This window comes from Limulus polyphemus, unplaced genomic scaffold (genome assembly GCF_000517525.1).
Source record: "Limulus polyphemus unplaced genomic scaffold, Limulus_polyphemus-2.1.2 Scaffold7502, whole genome shotgun sequence".
NCBI classification, from domain to species: domain Eukaryota; kingdom Metazoa; phylum Arthropoda; class Merostomata; order Xiphosura; family Limulidae; genus Limulus; species Limulus polyphemus.
In genome coordinates, this window is record NW_013673112.1 from 16,925 (window position 1) to 29,127 (window position 12,203).

General features: G+C 31.4%; 2 protein-coding genes across 2 annotated transcripts in view; one reads left to right on the plus strand and one right to left on the minus strand.

Moving 5' to 3' along the window:
• The window catches only part of LOC106474667, a 14,053-nt gene extending 11,466 nt beyond the window's left edge, over positions 1–2,587 (plus strand). Inside the window, exons 5-6 of the mRNA XM_013935360.1 lie at positions 1,280–1,380; positions 2,551–2,587. Coding sequence (XP_013790814.1) covers positions 1,280–1,380; positions 2,551–2,587 — 138 coding nt within the window. The remainder of the gene's footprint in view (positions 1–1,279; positions 1,381–2,550) is intronic.
• Positions 2,588–9,599: 7,012 nt separating this feature from the next.
• Positions 9,600–12,203, minus strand: part of LOC111089825 — a 10,465-nt gene continuing 7,861 nt past the window's right edge. The window contains exon 3 of the mRNA XM_022402967.1: positions 9,600–10,746. Within this exon, the coding sequence (XP_022258675.1) occupies positions 10,705–10,746 (42 nt within the window). The 3' untranslated portion in view covers positions 9,600–10,704. The remainder of the gene's footprint in view (positions 10,747–12,203) is intronic.

A 12,203-nucleotide genomic window follows, 5' to 3' on the forward strand; every position in this document is an offset into this window, starting at 1 on the left:
AAACAAACTAAACCTGGATCTGAGCACTATGTAAGTAAAAACAAACAAACTAAACCTGGATCTGAGCACTATGTAAGTAAAACAACAAACTAAACCTGGATCTGAACACTATGTAAGTAAAAACAAACAAACTAAACCTGGATTTGAACACTATGTAAGTAAAAACAACTAAACCTGGATCTGAGCACTATGTAAACCTGGATCTGAACACTATGTAAGTAAAAAATTCTCAGTTTCTTAATTTTATTTGAGAATGCTCTTTACATTAACAAAAATGTGTAAAATTTCAGTCACTTTAGTAAAACTATGTAACGTGTATGATAAAAGTATGTTCGAGCCTGAATGGTTATTCTGATGAAAGATGGAATTGTTATTGAATATCTGGAGATGTTTGATTCATTGTTCTAATTGTATGTTACTGACCAAGGTGCTTTATTTTTTTGTTGTGAGGTTTTGGTTACATATACATTTTTGTAAGATTTATTTGAAGAAAAAATATGACGATAAGGTGGCGAGGTTTAAAGCGAAACGTTTTAGGTTGTTAGGAAAAATTATTTAACTTAAATAGATTTAAGTGTAGAAGAAAAAATATAATATTTTTAGTAAAGATGTGTTGGTTAATTAACTTAATCACTAATTGTCACATCTCTGATGAAGAATACAATTAAATTTAAAAATACATAACAGAACAAGCAAAACGGAAGTTAAAATGGAACAAGTCAGGAGAAACTATCGACTCAGAAAAACGGAAATAATTAAAACAAAGAAATAAAAGATAAAGCTACAAATGTGTAAAGAAATATTGTGTCTCTGTATAAAATTTATTATTAGACAGGTAAGCAATTTATTGTTCATTTAAAAAAACAATCCCCCTCCCCCTGCAAAACTTCACAGAGTGTGCCATATTGGTTTTTCCCCTGTCTGTCCCAATTTTGTGGTCAGAATATCTCAAAACTGGAATGGTGAATTTTGACTAAACTTATACAACGGATTCTACATACAAAATTCTAGTCTACAGTATAGTTTAAATGTTGACCAGGTGTTGAATTGTAAGTATTTTGAAGTGTTGGTTTAAAAATTTTAAAATAAAAATCTCATTAGCACATTTTTTTGTTATTACTGCAGGTTATTGAATAGTGTGTTATTTAGCGATAAATAAACTAAGCAAATATTTGTATAACCTTATTGTTTGGAATGCTTGTAGAATAAGCTAATAAATATAATAGTCAACGCTTTATTAAAAAATTTAGCCATTTTAAGTTGCTTAAGAATTTTGTAGGTGTTTAATCTGATTACCAAATGTGCCTGTCCTGATGGATGTCCTCTAACGAGCCCCCATACTGATAGAGGTCTCTCAACAGGATCCGTTCTCATTCTAATGTAAGTACGTATGCAGCCATTAAGGTTTATTTACTTTTTCTCTTACATTGTCATCTTTTGTTGTTTGAAAACTGTATAAAGTATGTAAAAAGAAACAAATCAACAACATGGAAATTCTCAAATATGTAGAGAAAATTACAGGAGTAAAGAATCAATCCAGTGAACACTTTCCGTAAGATTTACGAATAATTACAGTTGTAGTTCAGTCCTAATGCACATTAAAACAATAGTAAAGTTTCTGACACCTGGAAACCCATAGCAAAAATAAAACTTCACAACACAGAATGCCAGTTAATGTTGACTCATGAAATCATCATAAAACTGGAATATAGTAGCATGTTACTTTTGACATGAGAGAACTAATCAACACATTTAATCGATAACCGTTTTTTCTGTGAAGTCACTAAAAAAAAAGGAATATCTGACTGGGTGTAACAAATTAGTCATGGCCAAACTCAAGTGAATATCTTGTATCAAGAAATATACTGATACACATGATGAGTTGCATTGGCCAGGATGTTTTGGAAGATATAGTGAAAACTGTAATGAACATTACAAGGACATTTAATTCCATTATACAGTAAGCTAAGACTTTACTGTGAAACTAATGTAGAACAGATTCAGGTTTATGTCCCTGTAGGTCAGTGGTCAGTTTCTGGACTTACAACTGTAGAATCTAAGATTCATTTCCTTATTGTGTAGTTTTGCGCTCAAAATAAATAGTTATGACCAAGTGACACCCTTTTTAAAATTGTCTAAATCATTGGGAAGGATAAGGTTTGAATTTAGTCGTTTTTAAAATGTAAAACAATCTGTGAATGTCTTGCTTTTCAAACTGGATTGATTTGATTGTGGTAACTTTCTGTAGAAAATTTTCCATACAATCTGAGAATCTTTAAAGACTCTTGTATCTTTTCCGTTAGAACAACGTTCACTGGCACTCCTTGTCTGTTTGATTAAAATAACTGGTCCTTGTAACTTTGTTATATCTTTGTTGTTTTTATGAAGTTAGGAGTGTGAATGTCAGAGAATAGTTAAAGAACACTACGTACTTGGTTAGAAACGTTAGACAGCAAATATTGGTAGTCGTACAATTTAATACCGGTTTCTTCTCATTATTTATTGTGATACGTAGTTAATTTTGTAACCAGTTTTTGTTTTATATTTCAGATTTTTCATATTCTTAACCATTTATGTAATTGGATAATGTACTACAGTTTTAGTTCTATTATAACTCTTACAGTGTACGAAATGTTTCAAATTCTTAATCTCTTGCAACCATATCATAAGTGTAATTACACCACCTCTTCGAAGAAATGGACAAGAGTAATGATTATTACTGCATGTAATTCTATTACTCTAAATAGCAGAATAAAGAAAAGAACAGAAGAGTCATCACCCGCGATTACAACACTTACTCTGACCAATAAAGGAAAGTCCATCCAGAAATCATAGTTAGGAACCATCTCTTTTCCAGTTGCTCCTCGAATTATCTTCAGAAAAGCCATACCACTTTGTGTTTATAAGAAACAATTGAAAGGGCCGAAACTTAAAACCTTTAAAGATCTTATTATTTTAACTCTGTTTTTCATTGACATTTTTAGGATGGTACTGTTTTCGTATTGAATGGATGTAAAGCTGAAGCCACCTACGAGAGAATCTGAAGTCAAGTTTTTGTAGAACCACAACAAAATCTCTCATCTTTCTAACAGCTTATTTTTGTAACCAGTGACTTTGTTTACTAAACGTAGTCTTGTCTTTAAAATTTTACAGTAGTATTTGTTTAATGGTATAATATTGTGCCTTAAATCACACATCAAAGTAACATTTACTTTATATTATTTCTAGCAAACTAACAAGCTTCAAATCTAGAAAACAGTCTTTTTTTTTTACTTCATATCTAAAATGGTTGTTACAATGTTTTCGTTTAGTTTTTCTCCATAATGATGTTTTATTTCATATTCTGAATTTGATTAATCCTATTTAGTTAGATTTTTAAAATGGATTTAATCGTCTTGGAATATTATGAGTGTTTTTCTACTGTAATTATACCTCTAAAAGGAACCATGGAAGGTTAAAGTTACTGTATATAAATACATGCTATAAAGTTCATGTGCCTTAAAGTAATATAACTCGAAGAATAAAATAGTTTATAGAATTAAGGTGTTTGATGAATTCAGTTATTGTTTTAATGAGTCATTGTCTGTTACCTTCCCTTTGTTTTAGCCACATAAACTCGTTCATAAAGTTGCTGTAGGGTTATGTCTTATGCATATGTCCAAAACACAGTGAAAGAAACTATAAAATTAACTATAAACTAGAGGATCACAGAGACAAATAATCCATAAGCTCTTTGATACACATAGTAATGAACAAACATGTGTGAGGATGATTCACGGAGCAAAAAACAGCATATTAAAGATTCACGGAGCAAGGAACAGTGTAATAGAGATTCACTTAAGTGGGATATTAGTTTCAAGATTATAAGAAACAGTGCACTAGAGATTAGTCCTAGGACTGTTAAGAGAAACAGTGCACTAGAGATTAGTCCTAGGATATGTTATAAGAAATTGTGAGGTGTATTTCACAGTTAATGGTTAAGTGACCAAATACAAAAAACAAGACAAAAACCTGTTCATAAGCTCTGTTCTCCCTTTAGTTTCATTGTTATTGAAATAGGAATCATTCAGTAGAGTGAAGACTAAACAAACCCACACTAATTTGATATATTAAAAGGTAATTTTTCATTGTTTGCTACATTGTTATGTTTAGAATTTTCTTTGTTTAAAATAATGCCTTTTGAACTTCTTTCTTCAGTTGATAGCCTCATATTCTCAGTTAATATAATGTTTCTGCATTTATAAGCTTATGTTTTCTTAGCTAAAACTTTTTATAAGCATACTTTCTTTCTTTCTCGGTTAATTTTGTTTTGCGTGTTCTTCAAATCTGACGCACGGTCTTGTTCTTAAACCTTTTTAGTTAAAGCAGTACTTTTTTCATCCTTAAATGTACAAAATATTTTTGTCTGCATTATTCCCAGTCATAACTGTATTTTGTTTGAAACCACTCAAAAGGGGTTTTCTTTGATTACTTTCGGTAGAAGCATTTACAAATGTTTAGTAACCATTGTCTTGTTTGAAACCACTCGAAAGGGGTTTTCTTTGTTCTTTATATTCAGTACAAGCATTTACAGGCCTTTAGTCCCTTTTTTATCGTATTTTGCAGCAACTGCCACAAAGTGGTTTATATGTTACTATTATCTTAGAATACGTACTTTAGGATTCATCCATCAAGGCTTACAGTATCAGGTTGTCTTTTATTTATTCTTTTGCCTATTTTGGGGTTTTATGTGCGACTATGATTACCTAAACTAATGAAACTTAGACTCACTAAATATGAAATCTCTCTATAAAAAGCAAAATGTTTTGTATTACCAGAAACAGTAAATGAAAAATATAACTCAATGAGGTTAGGTTTGCCTGGAATTATCTTTCTGATTTTATATTGTAAAACTAATTCTGACAGGTAACTGGGAGAATGTAAAACTACACTTCCTATGTCTAGTAACAAAATATATTGATGAAAGTTTCTTTATATTGAAAATACAATGGATAGTATATTTTTTGTTAAACATTTTAGAAAAGTTGATTTTTTTAAGTGTAAAAAAATTAACAATTATATACTTAAATGCATTTATTAATTTTTTTCAAAATGGCTGTTCATCCTTAACTATACTGTATGATTATTAGTCTTCCTTTAGTTAATGAGAAAATAAAAACCTATGGTTTCATACAATTAAACAGGTTTGGTTATGCAGTACTATGATTGTAGGAGGCAATATTCAGAAACAAATAAAAAATATTTTTAAACTGACCTTGCTTTGGAAGGTATTGTTTTATCTATGCCAATATAGCAGTTAGTACTGGTGTGTCAATTTATACAGTCCCTCCTTGAGGTCCTCAGTACAAAAAAGTTTTAAATCTAAATTTATATACTTATTTTCAATAAAATCCTTTCACATCCATGCCAGTTTTTTTTTTTTTGTAAATCTATTGACTGAGTCCTGGGAGCCCTCAATATCTTTGTTCTACAAGTAGAAGTTGCAATTTGAAAAATTACAATCTTCCAGTAGATTGGTTCAGTTAAACCTGTTGATCCCCCCCCTTTTCATTTATATTCTGTGGGGTTAAAAGCCTACATACAAAATTGTGAGGAGTTTGTGTTCTTCAACTTGACAACAGGGTCTTGTTCTTAAACCTTTTATGTTGAGGTTTAAATGAGACTAGTTTTAATATGTATTAAAACTGTTTTAACTAAAAGATGTATTTTGTGACATTAACAGTAGCAATAAGTTCTTATTAAGTTTTTAATTTCTATTCCATTTTTCACATATTCACTGTGTTCATTCACAAGTATTGAACAAGTGGATTTATTTCAACAAAATTATTAATAAAACAATTTCTATTTCTCTAGCAAGACAACTGTAGTCACTCAGCTTGTTGAGCTTCAGTAATTATGAAATAAAGAAAACAATCGTTAGCTTAATGGTGCCATTGATTAAACAGAGGTAGAGAAGCATGGTTTTAATTGTTAAGTTTGGTGCCATTGATTAAACAGAGGTAGAGAAGCATGGTTTTACTTGTTAAGTTTGGTGCCATTGATTAAATAGAGGTAGAGAAGCATGGTTTTACTTGTTAAGTTTGGTGCCATTGATTAAACACAGGTAGAGAAGCATGGTTTTACTTGTTAAGTTTGGTGCCATTGATTAAACACAGGTAGAGAAGCATGGTTTTACTTGTTAAGTTTGAAATGATGCTATAAAACATTGCTTCATAAGGTAATTTTTCACTGGCACATTTAAAGCTAGGTGGAAATATTATAGCATGATGTTATCATATGGTTTGTTTTAAAACAAATTACAAATTCTGTATCCCATGGTTAGTTTGAAACTAGATTCAAATGCACAAGCATGTTCACAAGGCTACGTAGATTACTACTCAGAGTTATTTAGTGTTGACACAAGAAGTGTGGGACTACATCAGTACAGTTATTTAGTGTTGACACAAGAAGTGTGGGGCTACATCTGTATAGTTACTTAGTGTTGACACAAGAAGTGTGGGACTACATCCATACAGTTATTTAGTGTTGACAAGAAGTGTGGGGCTTCATCCATACAATTACTTAGTGTTGACAAGAAGTGTGGGATTACATCCGTACAGTTATTTAGTGTTGACACAAGAAGTGTGGGACTACATCAGTACGGTTACTTAGTGTTGACACAAGAAGTGTGGGACTACATCAGTACGGTTACTTAGTGTTGACACAAGAAGTGTGGGACTACATCAGTACAGTTACTTAGTGTTGACACAAGAAGTGTGGGACTACATCAGTACAGTTACTTAGTGTTGACACAAGAAGTGTGGGACTACATCAGTACAGTTACTTAGTGTTGACACAAGAAGTGTGGGACTACATCTGTATAGTTACTTAGTGTTGACACAAGAAGTGTGGGACTACATCCATACAGTTATTTAGTGTTGACAAGAAGTGTGGGGCTTCATCCATACAATTACTTAGTGTTGACAAGAAGTGTGGGATTACATCAGTACAGTTACTTAGTGTTGACACAAGAAGTGTGGGACTATATCTGTACTGTTACTTAGTGTTGACACAAGAAGTGTGGGACTAAATCTGTACTGTTACTTAGTGTTGACACAAGAAGTGTGGGACTACATCCGTACGGTTACTTAGTGTTGACACAAGAAGTGTGGGACTACATCTGTACAGTTATTTAGTGTGGGACTACATCCAAATGGTTTCTTAGTGTTGACAAGAAGTGTGGGACTATTACTGTGGAACTACTTTGTCTTTACTTTGAGATTTATTGATCATTCGTTTTTGTAGAAAATGTAAAGAGAATGATTTAACATGTTTTTTTCATTGTTTAGAGCACAATAATGTTGTCATGTGATGAAATTTCTGTTAATAAGGTGTACAGAATGGAAATTGTGAAATTCTTAAACAGTTTTGCATAAAAATATTTTTGTTTATATTTGAAAAAGGCTGTATTACTCTGCGTCCTTCATAAAGATTCTAAGCACAACACATTGTGTATGAAATAAATACTACAAAGTTTAAGTTTGTTTTTTTATTCCCCAAATTATACAGTGCTAAGATAAAACTTACGAACTAATTTTTTTTATCCTTTTGAATTTTATTCTAGCATAGCCATTGAGACTACAGTCTTCTGTCCAAATTTGCTTAATTTATGAAACTAAAGGTGTAAGTTGTAAAGTAAGTAGGTTTGTTTAAAACAGGTGAAATGCACACCATAACACTACACAGTGTTTTATTCAGTATTGTCACATTGTTGCAGCCATATTTCTTAATTGTTATTCTTCCCTAGTTTATCATGGCTTAATTGTTGTATTTCATGTTAGCGATTTATTGAGATTTATACCTTATTTTTTTGTAAACAAGTTTTGTTGCTTTCTTGGAATTTTTATTATTGTAACCACCACAGAAATGAGACTAAGAAATACTACTAACCACACATTAACAAAATGGAGGTTTCAATGAAATAGTTATTTAGCATTAACAAGACTGCTATCGGTGATACCAGATATTCTTAATTTTGTAATGGCTAAAGAAACAATAGTATATATAAAAAAAAAATCATTTGTTAGACATTTCTCTTAAACATAATGGAACATGTATAAAGCTAATCGATAATCAGGTTTTAGAGTCACAAACAGTGTTCCATAACTGTAATCAATTCAATGAATCTTCAGTAAAAAAAAAATATCTATAAACATGTAACATTTCATGTAAAAATTGAGCGATTTCTGAAAATACCCGACTAGACCTAAAATCAAATATCAACCAATGAGGAATAACAATTGGACAAAATAAAGCCTCATGTATAAGTATTTCAAGTTGTTCCACTATGATTACTCACAAATAACTCTTATTGTCTATAGTTATGCAAGAAAGATTAACATTATACAGACTTGTAACTACAAAACAAAACTTTCAAATTACAGATTTATATAACAAAATTAGCTAAATAATCACAAGATTTGTTGATGGACATAACTGGTGTTATTCAAACAGTATAAAAACTTTTAGGGAAATATACATACCCTGAAGTGTGAGGAGTGCCTAAAAAGAAAAAGGCCTTTAAGGCTGTATAGACCCTGAAGTTTATTCTGGCAGATACCTACGGTTCCAAAGAGAACCCTGATTAATAAAATATTTCATATTTAATGAACCATCCAGTGAAGATAAAAGGAGAACTGGACTCGTCTATCTACAGAAAAAAATATATGAAATTTTCTACAATAGTCCTCAAAAGTTTAATATTTGTTCACCATTTTTCATAATTTATGGAACAGTGTATATTCTACTTTCTACATATTGAGAGAAAATATTAAACTAATACTTATGTGAAGAGTAACTTTCTCTTCCTATCAGTCTAATTAGTCTTAGCGAATACAAAATTATTTAGAACTTTATGAATCGTGTGCTTTTATATATATATATATATATTTAAATGATGTTGACAATCAAAAGAAGATTATTGTTATTGATTTACAAACCACTAAAAATGAGGTTTTTGTTATAATGTAGCGATTGTGGTTGAGAAGAGTAACTTGCTAGGACTAAATTAATGATATGTGAATAGCTCACATTTTTATGGAAAACTACAGATCACAAAAATATCCCAGAGAATACAGTGTCAAATAAAAATACCTTCTACAGTCACAGTTTCGATCTATACTTTACTGTACAGGATGTGCTGTTAAACACACTGTCTTTTTATAATATCTCCATCTCTCTCATAAGAGCACTTGTTTGTCATCAGACTGCGAGATCTCAATCAAATTGATTTCAAATAGTAAAGTCTACAAAGGCAGCGTGTATGTACTAAGGTGCATTGCAAACAAAATACACACACACAAAGAAGTGACTTGTCTGTGAACATTAAATCCTTCATAACTGGCACGTTATTCTGTTTAACATCACTGCAGGTGCAACAGATTTTATTCATATAACATTAATTTTAGTCTATTTAAAATTAAAGAACGTGCAATAGATTTTTTTTTACACATTCTTATTTGATAATTTGAAGGATTTGTGTCTCCCAGGTGGAATAGCAGTAAGTTTACAGACTTATAATGCTAAAATCTGGGGTTTGATTCCCTACGGTGGACACAGCAATAGCCTAATGTGGCTTTGCTTAAAAAACAAACAAACAATATGGATTCAAATAGAATTATTACACTAAAAAAAAAATTACTTATCACAGTCTGTAGGGATCATAGAGAAAATAAGTTCAAAGATGTTATTGTTAAGACAGGTTGTTGTAGATGCACAGAAATGTTAAAAAAATGTTGAACTTTGTTGAAATGCATGTCTGACTTTCATAGGAAGTTAACTGATTCATTATTGAAATATCATTCTAGTTTATCACAGGCATTATCAACAAAAATGTTGCCAAATCTACAGTAACTGTCAGGTAAATTAAACTTTTTCTCAGTAATTCACTGTTTAAAATCTGTTTGAAAAGAAAGTACAAGAACAATAAAAACATTATTTAAAAGTAGAAAACAGGTGTGCTCAGCATTTCATAATAAAAGTTTTAAAAGGCACAAGTGCAAGGGCTTATATCATTACTTATGAGGACCTAATTTTGGGACCCATTAAATGATATTATTTACACAACAAACATTTATGTTGCACGTCTTGATTTCCGAGCCTTTGGTATATAAATGGCTGCCTTATTTCATTAGCAGTTTGAAAAATGTAGGAACTCCTAACTGTTGGACAGAGAAATAAAAACCACATTTGTATACCAGAATTGAACCCAGTTTGACAGAAGTCCACAGCACAGAATCACAAGAAATAAGTTACATGTACCAAAAATGTTTTCTTACCTCTACAGAATCCTTTAATTAGAGTTGTAACCTAAATGCGTGTGCCTATATACATGAAAATTAGTTTCTTCGTATTTATTTAAGAATGTACTTGACCTTCTGAAACTACTTAGCTATATATATTTTTTCAAGTATGAATATCAAACTGGTAAAAGAAACCCATACCTAATATATCGTGAACTGATAAGTGGGTATGATGGGAGTTACATCACTGAGAAGATAACGTGCCTCTAAATGGTTAGGTAAGAAAAAATAAATACACAACAGCAAATATATTGTATAGAATTATTTATATATTGGAGGACTTTGAGTCTTGAGTTGGATGACAGCTGAAAGATCTTGGAGGTATGGAATCCACTTTCAGTAGCGAGCGAGGATAGAGAGTTGCTCATATCATCTTTAGTATCTTCCTGTTTGCTAGCTTGGAAGTCTATGGGCATTGCAAGATACAAAATTGACTTATTGTGCTAAGTACAACAAACAACATTGATTAGATACTTACAATGTAAGTTTAGACTCAGTTTTACTTAGAAGTCCAGATTTTGATCTTAGACATTACTGTTTCACGTGCATGTACAAAAGGTATGTGTGAAGATTTGACTATGCAGATCCTTATCGTTCTTGAATTATGATTCAAGCTAAAGGACAAATAAATATATAAATCACTAAATAAATGCTTCTTCCAATCTAAATCCTTTTGCTACTCCTTTAACCTTGCAGAAAGCTTAATAAATAATCTTCATAAAAATACATTAATGTTCATTAGCATCAAATGACATATCCAACAAGGATTATTTTCTTAATAGATTAATACTTTATATCAGAACTAGCTGCATGGAATGAGGAATTACGAGATAGAAATTTTCATGTTCACAAGTGCTGTAGTTTAAGGAAGCATCATATTGTAAGCCAGATATTATCAAGATTACATCCTTAAAGATATTTAACCGCAACAACATTTGTTCATGTCATGAAATCCAAGTAAGATAGATAATGTGAATCATTGTGAGTTCCTCAATTGGTGATGAAGTAGTTTGTTGATGTTGTGACATCCTAGTAAGATAGATAACCTGAACCATGGGTACCCTCAGAAAGGGGCAAGTTGGGTCATTTGACCCGCTCTGGATTTTCAAAAACAAAAAATGTTACTAGATACGTAAAATTATTCTCCTATGTTATTGGAAAATCATAAGGTATTTGTATTTCGATTTCATAATTTGTTTGAAAGTTGAGTTGCTTTTTCTGTGGGTGCCCTTGACCTGAACCAATGTGAGTTCATCAGTAGTGATGAAGAATTTAGTTTGTTGATGCTGCTTGAGAAACTCACGTAGTCAAGGAGTGGATTCACTTGCAAAGTTTACTCTATCACTGTTCCAGCCATTGTAGTTTACTGTATCACAATTCCAGTTATTGTACTTTACTCTATCACAGTTCCAGTTATTGTAGTTTACTGTATTACAGTTCCAGTTATTGTAGTTTACTCTATCACAGTTCCAGCCATTGTAGTTTACTCTATCACAGTTCCAGCCATTGTAGTTTATCATAGTTCCAGTTATTGTAGTTTACTGTATCACAGTTCCAACCATTGTAGTTTACTGTATCACAGTTCCAGCTATTGTAGTTTACTGTATCACAGTTCCAGTTATTGTAGTTTACTGTATCACAGTTCCAGTTATTTTAGTTTACTCTATCACAGTTCCAGCCATTGTAGTTTACTGTATCACAGTTCCAGCTATTGTAGTTTACTCTATCACAGTTCCAGTTATTGTAGTTTACTGTATCACAGTTCCAGTTATTGTAGTTTACTGTATCACTGTTCCAGTTATTGTAGTTTACTCTATCACAGTTCCAGTTATTGTAGTTTACTCTATCACAGTTCCAGTTATT